The sequence below is a fragment of the Ambystoma mexicanum genome, chromosome 4p, assembly GCF_040938575.1.
Source record: "Ambystoma mexicanum isolate Mex_15411 chromosome 4p, UKY_AmexF1_1, whole genome shotgun sequence".
Lineage (NCBI taxonomy): Eukaryota > Metazoa > Chordata > Amphibia > Caudata > Ambystomatidae > Ambystoma > Ambystoma mexicanum.
In genome coordinates, this window is record NC_090927.1 from 1,287,389,972 (window position 1) to 1,287,404,667 (window position 14,696).

The following is a 14,696-nucleotide window of genomic DNA, read 5'->3' on the forward strand; positions in this document are numbered from 1 at the left end:
ATAATGAGACTCACTCTCGATAGTCTGTTTGACACTGAATCAGATATACTTTGCATAGCCAGGTTGATTTATTGCTTAATCAGTTACCTATTGCCCAGCCAGACTAAACCTTAAAAGCCAAATTTGTTGCATAAATAGATTTTGTGCATAATCTGATTAGCTGCAGAAAGCAAGCCTTTTATGGTATAAGCCAGTACTGTTCTCTGCTCACTCAGTTTACCAGCAGTATTTACTGACTGTTTGCATAAACCAAATTTAATTTTTGTTTTTGCTTGTTTCCCAGAGTTGTTAGAGACTTGTTTTTAAAATGTAATGGAGTCAATCAACTGACTGAACTGAATTATTTAGATTTGTTTAGACACCCTTCGCTCCAAATATTTCAGACTTTGATTTTCTGCCTTGGAGAATGTCCAGAACTAAATGTAGATGCTGAACAGACACATTTTTTGTCAAATATGAAAAGTCAGGAAATGTTTTCTGGACCTCTGAGAAGCCTCAGCAACTTTTATGCCACTTTAAAAGAAGATTGTCCAAAGAGTAAAAGGCATAAAAATCAAGTCAGTGTGATAAACCTATTTCTTTGTGTGGCCTTTTTGTGTGTAAGCAAGGACGCTGAATTTGATAGAGAAGGTGCCAATGATTCAGAAGATACATCTGGTTACGACAGCACAGCTAGTGATCATTTCACTGATATCCCGCCATTTCTATCTCTGGAAAGTCTTACTCTGCCCTCCGAAGAACACATCCAACGAGCAGCAGACATCTGGTCAATGTGCCGAAAGCTATACTTGTTAAGTCCAATATACCAGAAGCAGTTTCACAAACTTGGTGGATTTGATGCATGCCACAGGTTAATTTTCATGATCATCCAGAAACTGTCAACAAATAAAGGGATCCTTACCAGTAAAAACAAACCAGTACATGAACTTTCTTGCAGCAAGCCTATTTTTAATAAAAGCTGCTCTGACTCAATGGAAAGTGGAGAATTGTTTCTGTCCAAAGGATTTAACAATTCAGACCAAAGTGAAACAAAATTGGAACCGAAAGATCAGTTGTATTTCTCCTCCGAGCCTTTTCCAGCTATGGAACACGTGATGAATAAACCTGAAATTCAAGACATGAAAAGGACTTTAAAACTTGATGAGTGTTCGTTTCAGAGTATAAGATTATTGGAATGTCTACTGACGATTTGTCTTCACAGTGCAACTTCATTTCAACAAAAGATAGATTCAGAATCAGCATCTAAGGTATAATTTTCTTTAATGAAAAATGTTACTGCAACACAGATATTACATGATGCAAAGGGAATATTGAATTCCTATAGTGTAAGCAAACCAATCCTAATTGCTCCTGTCTATTACATGGGCCAATAATTGGGATCCCTCTAACGTGGATACAACAGGGGTTTGCTGCTTTGGGAAATATGTTAAGACTCAGGGTTCATTGAGCTTAACTCTTTAGATGTATTTTAGGTGTCACTTTAAGAGGGGGAAGTGATTAAATGTAGTCTCATAATGGTTCCATTTAAATGAAGAATGAGTGGAAAGGATGAATCGCATGAGTTAGTAGCTAATTTGAACATTGCAATCCTGAAAGTGAGTGTTAAGGTACGATCGCTTAGTATGTACATGTTGTGGGAGTTTTATGGTAGACATTTTAATTATGAATTGGAGGTGACTTTCACAAACACTGTTGCATGTATCTGCAATGGTCTCAGAAGTGCAATAGGCACACAAGAAGACAGTTTTCTTTTTCTAAATCACACATTTTTGTCAAAATCAAAGATAACAACTTGAAAGGTCAGGAATTATACATTTTAAATACCTGAAGAGTCCATATTTTGTCTCCAGTCAACTCCTTTTAAATTGTGTACACATCTAATCTTATTAAAATGCTTAATTGTCATTGTTTCTTTGTTTAGAGTTTAAATGTGGATCAGATCCTGCATGAAATGCATGACCTGCTTTGTGAGTCTGGATTAATTGAAACAACTTTAGCAGAAACACTTTTTGATTCACTTCTTCGAGTCGCCATGGCAAAATATTCTGATGATTTCAACCACTCTGGACCGAGAACAGAAAAGGTAAAATTTTAAATTTTTTAAAAATTGGGTGAATGGTAATTATATTCAAAGATACATTGTTGAAACAACTGATAGCATTTAATGAGAACTATGTTACAATTTTGCAAATATTCTATTTATTTTTAAAAATTGCCTTGCTTTTCGAAGGTGATGCTACCATTTAGAATGTTTGTTACTTTACCAGAAGCATAGATCTACCATTGTGCTCACCCGACCTACATAGCAGTACCACAGACATTCGAAACAAAGTCTGAGTTGAAGATAATGGATTAGTTATTGTTTCACGAATTTAATCCCTTATGAATTCATTTTAAACAAGGAATCAAAGTTTTGGAAATGGTATTCCATTGTTTTCAATTATATAGATTTTTAGATGCATAGCTTACCTATATGGATATGATGGCTGTCCATTTACAATTTTATAATTTATATGGATTCCTCACTTTTGTTGTAGTGGTGTAGTGAGGACTTCCTGCTTTTTCCTGAAGGTTGTCTGGAGAGGACTGCTGGAGGTGGGCCAAAGTGGAAAGTGGGTGTGGGGCGGGAGAGGTGCTGGCTAATTCGAGGTTTCCCAGAGGTTTACATGGGCCATGGTGAGGTGCCATGTCAATACGCTGGAAGCACCTGCTGATATGCCACGCACCTGATTTTGTTTAGTTTTTCCCTGCCAGCCTTGAGGCAGGTATGGGCTGTGCTGAAGCATTGGTCACTCTGTGCTGGAAGAACGTGCATGTACTCCTTGACCTTATTTTTTTTAACTCCTGCTTGAGCAGCCACATCTCTGTGGTCACACAAGGAATTGTCTGGTGTTCAAGCAGCTCCCTCCCTTCAACCCAGTGTGAAGCCCCAGAAAGTTGCATTTACATTAAGGCTTGATGTTTTTGTTTTCATTATTTTTTCATGTTTTCATCTTGGTCTGACTGCTTTTCCTTCCCTCTCCCTTGCTCTCCCTCTACCCTGCCTTCCACAACATCTGATTAGCGCTGTGCCGGGACAATCTGATTAGCGCTGTGCCAGGACAAGATACCTGGAACAGTACACACTTAGGAGAGCTCCCCAGGGCAGCATGTGCTGGTGCCGCTAGGAAAGGTCAGAGCCTATGGGTGCAATTTGTATGCCTGTTCGCCTGGCACTGTATCCTTAATAGCAGACTGCTGTTCAGAATACATTTTATTACAACATCTTCCAAACAGACTGAATCACAGCATAGCTAGTTACGTTTTGCTACCTGTTGAATTTATAGCATTATTTGGATCAAGTGTAGTGTAATACCAGCTAATAAGCATACACCAATGGCGTTTGTGATTCCGGTTGAATCCATAGCATAGCTATATCAAATGTGTTGTGATGGCTGTTGAATCACGAAGATAGCTACATATTTTATTTGTATGCTACCCGTTAAATCCATAGCATAGTGACATCACGTCCACTCTGCTACATGTTCAATAATGGATCAATATTTGTTGTTCACTTGCCCCAAGGAGAGGTGCAGGCCTGTTTTGGATCCCCGTGAACAGAGGATTTTGGGAGAACGTGAACACGGGAGTATAGCCTGCAAGGGATAATAAAGTAAGGTTGGGTGAGCAGATCAGTGTGAATAGGGTGAACACGCAGTGAATTAAATTAAGTCTGTTTTGGTTTGTGGATTGTGTTGATTTTGTCTGGACATTTTTCATTGACTTTTTTAAGGATGTTAAGGATAAGGAGAAAGGAATACGGGAGCCCCCACCCCTTGTAAGGGGGAGGGTGGCGCTGCATGCACTGTCTCCACCAGTGCAGGAAAAATATAAGTAGAAATATAGGAGCTCTGTATGATTGGAGAGCTCAGGAGAAGTAGTGGTTGTTTTAGCTTATTTTAGTTTGTTTTGTTGGTGTATTTTAAATTGTACGGAGGCGGCCCAGGAGGAGCGTGTGTAAGGACTGTGAAGCTCTAGTGGGGGACTGCGGGAGGGGGGAAAAGTGAACTAATGGTTTTTCTGTGAATTCTTTTACAGTATTGACATGTACCAAAGACAAGACGGAACTGTATTTGCTTTAAACGTGTTGAACGATTTTCTGTTTTGATTGTGGCGCAGTAGAATAGGCGTAGCCTCAACACAAGACAACACACCAGACGTGACCATGGGGACAGACACGCCCTTAGACCATATATGTCAGGCTTTGCCCTTGTATTGTGAGAAAATAAAAAGTACCACAACCAATGGGGATTGAGACTAAAGGGGAGGGAATGCCCCACTCCTGGCCAGAACAAGGGTCTTTTGACAGATGTGCCCTGGAACACATGTCCACTTACTTGACCGTAAAGTATTAGGGGAGACTGTTGAAGAATGGAAGGGAAGTATTGGACCTCTGGGGAATGTTTGAAGAAACGGAGGACTCAAAAGGGGGCGGGTGACACCTGACCGTAATAGAGACGAGTACAGAGGAGAAGAAAAAGGTGCTATGTCCATTAGCAAACGTGCCCAGCAGAGCAGAAACGGGCAGCTGCTGGGATCAATCAACATCACTATTTTATTTCATAGTAAAAAGAGGGCTCCGCACAGAAGTGCAGAAAGCACTTGATAAGATAGCTGGGTGGAAGCAAAGGGGTGGCCAGAGATCCAAAGCATTATAGTTCACCACTGTAGGAGAATCAAAGAGCAGGAAAAAGAAACTATACAAAGGCGACAGGCAGAGGAAGCAAAACTAGTCCAAAATAAACTGGTGAAATGTTGGCGCAGTATCGACCGGGCCGCCCCCAGAACAGACGGGAGAGGAGGGGTGCACTTCTAACACGACCCAGGCAAGAATAGCTGTGGTTTAGGCCGAAGGAGGACAAGGGCAGTGGGGAGGAAATAAGCAATTCGGGACTCTAGTGGCAAGGAGGACAGACAGCAACAAGGACGAGGTGGTTTCTGAGGGCCTAGAGCAGGGGGATTTGGAGGTCAAGAACCAAGAGTTGGGGGACATGGACAGTGCTGGACATGCAGGAGGTGGGGCAATTTCTCAAGAGTGTCTCAGTAGACTGGGAGCTAATTACAACTACAACTGGTAACATTGAGTGACAGGTAGCCCCCAAGGGCCTACTCCCCGAATGACGTTGATGCCATATGAGATTCAGGCCTACACGCAGTTACCCCCACAAATCCCTGGCTCCTATTACCCGCCACACCAGCAACAAGCAGTGCAGCCATACCAGCCCTGCCCTACTCAACAGCCAGCAGAGACCAGACACACTTTCGGCCCTGCATCTAACAGCGCAGCAGCCCCATTTCAAGGTGCAACAGTAGTAGGGGGAAACCCTTTTTTGTTCTTTGGGACAGACGCCTACCCCGACTAGGACAGCCCACAGAGAGCACTTGCATGTCCAGTCCTGTCAATGACCCTAAATCCAGAAGAGGAACCATTGATGGGGACAGAGATGGGGAACAAACAGTTCATCTTTATGGTGGACTCTGGCGTGCAGAAATCGTGCATCAGCGAAGGTGACTTACCGCTACCAGGAAAGAGACTCGGCACGCAGGGATTCTCTGGGGCTGTTTTAACAGTTCCTTACACAAAAGATCTAGACGTCAAGGTGGGAGGGAAGGTTGTACGAGCACCCCTCCTATACTCTGAGTTCTCCTGTCAACTTGCTCGGTAGGGATCTGCTTAGCAATTGGACATGACGATTTCATTTACAGAGGTATCGTCTGCGCAACACCTTGCAGATGTTCCCTAAGAGCAATGCTAGTGATACATGTCGTGGCGAGTGATGTGGCAGTGAGGGTCCAAAGAAACACAAACACTATCGGCCTCATAAAGAGTTTGGTGGTAAGTGGTAAAATTGGCGGTAACATTGTTACCTCCAATTTTACCACTACACCAAATTATGATTTTTGGTTTTGAGTGGAGGATTTACCTCAAGAAAAACACTGGAGGTAAATCTTCCCGCTCAACACCAAAGAAATCTGCCAAATTAAAGCAGCAGTAATTCCGCTGTGGTAATTCTGCAAAAAAAAGCCCCATTGGGTCCATTGGACCCAAAATATATGGGGAATTACACTGCCACCACCACTTGTAATCGGGCAGAAATTCTGCCTGACCAACTGGCAGTAACAGTCATTCTCAGGGCTATTTTTGTTGGAGGATTTACTTCCAGAATTCCACCTAACTCGTAATGAAGACCATGTATTGTAAAAATAAATGGTTTATTTAAATACAAGTTGGCCCAGATAAATCTTGGGGGAAATAATTACTATCCCAGATTATAAAAACACAACACTATGCTTTAAAGTACACAGACCAAAGCATAGACCTTTATTTAGAAAACGAACAGTAGTCTAGGTAAGACAAACCTCTTCATACACATTCAGTATAAGTTACACCTATTCTTGGGGAGTAAAAACCATTAGTTACTTTTCTGAATAGTGGAACACTTATTCTAGGAACAATAAAAACCTTGAACTCTGATTCAGGATAAGTTATTCTGGGGGTGTTGGACCTTTGGGTGTAATATACAATTACACTTACTGATCTTGGGCTGTGTTCCACTGAGTTGAAAAGTAAGACCTTTTTACACTAATTGAGGATTGCACCGTGCATACCAAGGTCAGCTACACCTACAGAACTACTTTCATGAATGGCACACAGCTATTCTAGGCAGGTAAAACCTATATACTTTTAAAAGGAGCGATCAGCAACTTAAGGATCAGTATAACCTAAGGCAGACTTATTCTGGACATGCTAAGAGCAAGTCATGGGAAGCAAGACCCAATTGGGGACAATCCTATATTTATCCTAACGGGAATAGTAGAGTGGAACCAACAGCATTACTTTTGAGAAGAGGGGGACCCAATTCACAGGTGATTAAATTAACCTATATACTTTCTGTTAGAATGGCGAGACAGTTTCTAAGGAAAGTTATACTTTATACTTTTCTGAATGGCAGAACATTTCCAAGGCAAGTAAAATAATCTTACATAGACTTTCACAAGTGACAGAACACTTTCAAGGTAAGTAAGAACTTGTGTAACTGTTCACTCTCAGAACTACAGTTAAAAACAAACTCTTTTACAAGTAAGTCAACTTTTCAACACTTGGTTTACCTTTCAATACATATCCCTTAAAGTATCCAGCCCTTCCCAATTCTGTGACAAAAGTTCTCTGTGGCAGAAGAGGGACCGTAGTGGTTTAGGAGCTGTGGGATGTCTCAACCCACTCATCCAAGCCCTGCAACATCACTAGGCATTGCTGGCAGCAGAAACATCATAAGCATGCAGCTCGCTAGAAATCACCAGAAAATGCGCAGTGAAAACCTGAAAAATAGGCTGCCATCCACTTTTGCCTATCTTAGTGAGCACAGGAGATCAGTGCCAAAAACCACCATTGGGCTACCCACAAAGCAGCCTGAAACCACTTGAAAATAGCAAAGCTGATTGCCAAAAGAAATACAGAGCTGTTTGGGAATCCGTTTCTTGATTGTCAAAGATTGCTAAAATCATGGCTTACAAACCACCTAAAAATATCCAATCTCCTTGTTGGGTGGTCAACATCATTCTCCCACAAGAATCTACATAAATATAAGGTCCACAGAAGTGTATCTATATCTGAACAAAGTATACTTTTGAGGATTGCTTGCGGGAAGAAAGCTGTCAAAATGGATGCAATACCGGTACTCGCCACTACCAGAAGGCGGCGTTTTAAAACCAATTCTTTGTAAAGTTGAACATAGAAACCCAAACTATGCCAAAGAAAGACTTGCTAAGGGGTAGAGACAATATGAATCTATATTCTGAAATGACTTGAAGGAAGCAATTGTTTAATGTATGTATTAAAAATGTGGGTTATATTGTAAGAAAAGACAAATTGTAGACATTGGTTGCAGAGTTAAAGTTTCCCACACTGGGATCAAACAGATTCCACACCTTTTCCCTGGACAAAAGAAGCTTCCTTCTGCCCTTGGCCAAGAGATTGACAGACTGGTGTGAACAAGAACTAGCCAAGGCACCCTGGTATGTTGCTCTCAGTCAAGACAATGGGGGCTTTGGGATGAATAGGAATATGCTGATTTAGGTGTGACTGGTCAACAACTGCTCTGGGAGAAACAAGACATGTGACCCTCTGAGTCAGCCAGCTCTGGGGGCGGGGACAAACCATTGTGGATTGAGGTAGCCCAGCAAATATGTTTTATAAAATTACGTATAACAAAGTGTACCAAGCTGACAAAAATATGAAACTTTGGGATTGTTAAAATGAAAAATTCACTCACATTTTAAAACTAAGCTGGACGCTGTGTGATGTTCTGAGACCAAACCCTGGAATTTATTAATATCGCAGCTGCAGTGTTGTTGCTATGAACATAAGAACTTACAGTAATATGCCCAGGGAGGATCTGCATGCATGTATCAAATTTGGTGCAGAACCAATATTGGGGAAACCCACCAAACGCGCAAATAAGTTGTCATTTCTGAACTAGAGCTCTTAGGAAGATCAGAGTTCGACAAGAATGTACCTTAAGTAATTTGTGTTGTGTATATGTATTATGAACAAGTTGTGCACCTTGGAAATATGTTTGTAATTAAAAATTGATTTTCTAAGTAAAAGCAAAGGGGAGTTTCTTCCCTAGATGGTAAATGGCAGCATCATGATGACACCTCATGACACGCTGTTCCTTTCTCCAGTCAGGGGACAGGAAATCCTCTAACCTATCAAATCCCTAGAGGGTTGGGCATAGAGAATCAGCCTTCCCACCCACCTTGGAAACACATAGAGACTGTTAAGGACAGATAAGGAACACACTTTTTTCCACTACTCACCGATTCCTGCAAAGCACTCTGCCAGACCAGATCCAGACAATATCCAGACCGAGACTCCATATCCAGAGACCAAACTCTAGAACCCAAACTCTAGAACCTTGAAGCAGAGAGGCCTAAACCAAAAGCTGCATCCTTTTCAGCAGGCTTCAGAATCTTTTGCAAACCTGATTCTCACATTCAACAGCCTGGCTGAGCTGTCTGCTTCTAGCTAAGAACCCTGTGCTAGAACCGAGGTCCAGACCCAGAAAGCAGTGCTGTAATCCAAGACCCGCCAGATCCAGTTCAAGAGGCCGCAGTCCGCCATGCAGTGCTGAACGCAGAACCCAGAGGGCCTGAGACCTGTCCGGTGGCGAGAGTGAAGCCAAACCCCTTGACCAGATCTTTGACGAGGTCCATTCCATTCCAAAGCTAGGAGTGAGTATCTAGTCTAGAACTGTCCATAACCAATCTCTTAGTTTAAAGTAATCCTCTTCCATCCATTTCAACCTGTCCAGAACTGCATTATAGAATCTTGTGTCCATCCTGTTGATTCCAAATCTGTAACGCGCAATCTGTCATTTGAAATCTTGACTTTATTTCTGAAAATCACAAAAACCTCTGTAGCTCAATTTCACCACTTGTAAAAATAGCCGTTTCTTGTTTGCAACTGCTGAATTTCGTTTGCAATTTGATAATCATTCATGAATCATTGCTAGTGTTGACCTGAAGCAATCTAAAGTAATTCTCACTAGTGCTGAATCTCCTTTAGTGAATTAAAATCAATTTGGCATATTTTCACTTTCATTGCAATCACATTCAAAAGCGTTTTAACCTGTGTTTTAAAATCATACCCGTTTTCTCTAAGCTTGCTGGGGGGGAACTGGAATTGAACTGCATTCTTGATTGTATTCCCGAAACCTGTCTGACCTCATTTCCATCTCTTCATATTGCATAATGGGGGAGTGAGTAGTCACATGGGAAAAAGTGACCATATTATCTATTGATTGAAATCATATCGAGTTTATTTCTGTGTTGCATTCTTCCCTGTTATTGCATTTCCTTGAATCATATAAAGTATTCTCTGCTACAATATCCTTCATATTCATGCGCCTAAGTGATTAAAGGGTGTTCATTTTGTAATATTACCCATTGTTGATACCATCCATATTCATAAGTGTGCTATTCAAATAGTATTTTGTTCATAAACGTGTGATATTATATATATATATACATATATATATATATATATATTGTTTAATTCTTCAAATAAATGTTTTAATTTGCAAAACAAACCTACTTCTTGGCTCAGTGAGGTCAGGGGGATTCAAAGAGAGGGGTGTCATATAAGGGTTCATCATCCAGGTTTAAAGAACATTGACATAAAAATATATAAATAAGGGCTTCCATTGGGCATCCCAGACTAGGCATTGACTTAGTTGGAGTGCTGCATTGAAGTCACTTACAGAGCCAGCTGTAGGCAGGGTGAGATGGGGCTCAGTTGCAGGCAAAGTCAGAGTTTCAGACGAAGACTGTTCAAACAAGTAAGTATCCTACTTTCAAAGTTAGTTGAGGGTCCATGGACTTTAGAAAAGACGACCTAGCAGGATTCCAGCAGGGGCCTGGGTGCTCTGGGCGAGTGGACTCCTGTTAGGCAGAGTTTGTATGCAGTACCCATTGGGTGCACTACAACAACTCTGACTACAGGTAATGGGAAACCAAACCTTTGGTATAAGCTTGTACTACACAATTTGGTAGTGTGGACGAGTAGCCAGGCTTATCTCAAGAGGGGTCAATGTGAGCTGTAGGGGAGTTACACAGATATTCACAGTGACAAGTATTCAAATAAACTCTTACACTCAATGTTTCTTGAATAAACAATTATTAATTTAATTATCAGTCATTTAGAATAACCCTTCTTCAGAAGGGAGCAATATAAAAGTAACACACAAATACACTTCAATACTGTACACTCTTAGTTTCTAAATCAGTAAAGACCCATTTGGGCTGGCACACACACTGCCTACACCCTCAGGTTACTTAAATAGCTAGGACACTGTGGACATTAATAGATCACTGTTGCATTTAGAGCAATGCAGTATGTCAAAGAGAGGTTATTATAATAAAACAAGAGATCTCACAAATATTCTGAAGCAGGTAAGTACTTTTGGAAACCCCCAATGCAAAGTAAGTTAACCCTTTCCTGGAAGGAAGACCAAACACAAAGTCAAAGGGAAGTAGAGTCATTCAGGGAGCCAGGACAGGCCAAAGTCAATTGGACAAAAGTCTAGGTGAACTGAAGCAATTCTTATAGGTAGGTAAAAGTCTTGCACAAAGTCTTTGCAGATGGGATGGCTCACAGACACAACCTACACCCTCGGGTGACTTCAAATCTAGGGTGCATTAATATCTTACTGTTGGCATTTAGAATACTGTTAGGAATTGGTAAAGGGAAAATGTTATTAGAACCACAAGAGACCACACATATTCTTAAGCAGGCAAATACTTTTGGATCCCCTAAGCAGAGTCATTCAGTATAACAGGCTAAGCCAGAGTCAATGGGCAAAAGTCTTATATAGGATGAAGCACTTCTGGTGAGTAAGTAGAAAAGTCTTTGCACAATGTTTTAGAACTCTTTGAAGAAAAGAAGAATCAGATGTAGGGCCACAAGCTGATTAGACTTGTGAGTAGTAGAAGATGAAAGCAACTCTACAATGAGAGGTAAGTTCTTTCAGACTTTACAGTACCTTTTGTATTGAAGAAAAAGTGCAGCAGATGACTTCTGTTCCTGTGCAGCACTGCAGATCTCACTGTTCCTCAGTCGTTGGGACAAGAGGGAGGACTTCTGGGGACAACTGTTCTGCAATGGGATAGTTACCGCTCGCATCCGGCAATCTTTCAAACAAAAGGCACTTCAGTGTTTCAGCGACTCAGAACTACTGCAAATAGCAACACCATGGTTTCCGGCCGTCAAGATGGACTTTCCTTGCTTCTGGGGTAGTGCACTCTGTTGAGGGGGCTCAGGCTCGGTCAGTCCTGCTTCCTGGGAGTCCGGAGGATCTTCCTGGAGCTCTTGGCCAACTTAAAAGCAACGCACACAATCTTGTGTTCCTCTCCCTGGCGTTTCAGTTTCCAGCAGCAACTCTGTGAAAAGGCGACCAATTCGGAGAGAATGTCCAGGTGGCTTACTTTGGAGTTGATTGGTCCCACCAACTCAAGGGGAGAAGTCGTCCTTGCAGGGGCTTCTCTATCAATACGAATTTGGAGTTTCAGCACAGCAGCAGGGCTTCACCGAGCAAACCAATGGCCCAGGAGTTGTAGCAGGCGTCCTCTTCAAGTTCTTCTTCGGTTCCTTCTGCCTTCCAAGCCAAAAGCCTCACCTTTTATTCAGTTCTCTCCACTTCATTCCAGCCCAGCTGTCAGTCACCCAGCAGGGTGGCTGTCCTTGCCGGACAGTCAGCCGCCAATCACTACAGAGTGCATTTGGGTCTCCTAGGAGACTAAGCACAGGGAGTTTCGGGCACCCTCCTCACTTCCTGCCCAACCCAGACACCCTGGAGCAAGAGGCGGGCTACACTCATGAATCCCGCCAAAGGCAAAGCTAACAATGGGACCAAACCTGGTTTGGCGCACAGAGTAAATCTCAAGAAGGACCTTTCCACAAAGAAATGGCGAAAAAGAAGACTGGGACCATTTTGACATAAATGGCACCCTTTGGTGCTTTACTGCAGCTGCGAACGCAGCCCGCGGTAAATGCACACCACAGTAGTTGAAATGAAACCACTGCCACCAGCCATTCAGTGAGAAAAGGGTAACATAAAAATGTTACATGAGAATATAGACAAAGGGGATACTAGGTAACCCCTCCAGCACCTTATTGTAAGATAGTATGTGCTGGGTCTAGAAAGTTACGAATGTAAGCAAAGTCAATTTCACTTTACTGCTTTCAGTAGTTTATCCAAGAGAAGGTATTTAAGCCTTTGCGAAATTTCAAAGACTTCACTGTGCCACTGCACTGAAGGTGCTGTGTGACACAATGTAAAGATGATGCTTATGGAGTTTGTCAGACTCCACAACTAAAAGAAACTAGAGTTCAAAATCACATTAAAATACATGAGAGAGTGGGAAAAAGGGTCTCACTCGCTCTGGGTTAAAAAAAATCAAGTCCTCAAAATCCAGCAAAGTTGCTGGGGGTCTCTAAGGAGGAGGAAATTAGCACATTTCTGAGAATTCTCACCAACAACTCCCAATCACAGGAAACGCCTAAAAGCTACACAGGAATCCTAAGAGACTTAAGGTAAGTAATACCCAAGCTAGCACAGTACCTCAGCACAGAAAGAAAGTTTTCAGCAGGAGGATTTCAGGATCTGCAGCCAAAACCCACTGGATTCTTTGTTGGGAAAACTGAAGACCAGAACGTGGAAGGACTTTTGAAGCAAGGCTCAATTGGGAAGGCTTCAGGCATGAATTTCTATGCGACTGGATAAAGTTCTGTGGTTTTGGTGCCCTTTTCAGGAGCCAGAAGAAGATTGAATATTGCTGGTTGGATTCTCATCGTTTGCAAGGTGCAGCACTCTGATGAGGGGACTATACAGACTTGGTTCATGTCTCTGGAAGTCCAGCAGGATGCCCACAAAGTTTCAGCAAGTTTTGGAATTTGGAAGACCATGCACTGCACAATGGCTCGAGGTCCCATGGTATTGGGGTATTGCAGCCATCAGTTTTGGGATCCCCAGGTTGATTGGAAGGATGGGCAACTGCAGGGTCCGGTTACACAGCAGACTCTCCGGTCGCTGGAAATTGTATCAGCTGTGTGTTCTTCATCGTCCTCTTTGGTTTCAGTTCCAGTGGTCGACTACTTTTTCAGGTTCTAGGATCTGATTTTTATGCAGGAACACAGCCAATCAAACAGCCATGCAACTTTCAAACTTGTCGGGGTTGTTTGGGGTTGGCAGTCCTTTTAGGACAGCCAGACTCCCAGTTTGAACTGGATTCTCACAGCCAAGGCGGAAGACAAAGGGCTGCAAAGTTGTGGGCTCCTCCCTCGCCTCCTCCCTTCACAGACACTCTGGAGCATTGGCAGAGAATCGACAGGATTCCCGCCGAAGACAAAATTGACACTAAAGATTTTCTCACCCTGGAGGTCAGGGGAAGGAACAAGAAAGGACAAGGAGCACTGAAATGGCAAAAAAAGATTGGGGCTGCCACCAGCCATTAAACGTAAGTTTGTCCTTGTAACATAAATGTTAGTTACAAGGAGAAAGAGGATACATTGTATCTCCCTAGCACGCCACATAAGGTGGGGTGTGCTGGTTTCGCCTAATAAAATGTAAAATGGATCCAAGGATCCTTTCTACCCTTGGGAACTGTAGTTTTCACAAGGTTTGACAGAGAAAGTTAAAAGGGGAGCCCCAAGGACAACTCAGCAATAATGGGCAGTATGTGGCAAAAGTATCAGATGATAAAAAGGCAATATGGAGAGTCTTAAAAATGGCACCCATAAAAAGAGTAAAAGATTGTGAGTGTGGATAAACGTTCCCACTCACTGAGGTATTGGGAAAAATAATCCACCGATAAAGCAAAACGTTCTGGGGTTGACACAGGTCAGGAAGATTTATCATTGCTATGAAAATCTTACCTAACAGGTGTCTGTGGTTAAGGCATTCATGGAAGGTGTTAATAAAAATATCCCCCCAGTTTCTAATCCAACTCCTGGCTGGGACTTGAATATTGTATTTGCAAAGTTAATGGGGCTCCCTCCGAGCCAATGCACACAGCCAGTCTTCAACATCTCACTTCTATGACAGCTTTCTTTATTGCGATCACATCTTTAAGAAGGGTTAGTGAACTACAATATCCCT

General features: G+C 42.2%; 1 protein-coding gene across 1 annotated transcript in view; it reads left to right on the forward strand.

Moving 5' to 3' along the window:
* LYST (lysosomal trafficking regulator) overlaps nucleotides 1–14,696 on the forward strand; it is a 3,942,656-nt gene that overhangs the window by 211,617 nt on the left and 3,716,343 nt on the right. The window contains exons 6-7 of the mRNA XM_069606985.1: nucleotides 284–1,247; nucleotides 1,922–2,083. Coding sequence (XP_069463086.1) covers nucleotides 284–1,247; nucleotides 1,922–2,083 — 1,126 coding nt within the window. The remainder of the gene's footprint in view (nucleotides 1–283; nucleotides 1,248–1,921; nucleotides 2,084–14,696) is intronic.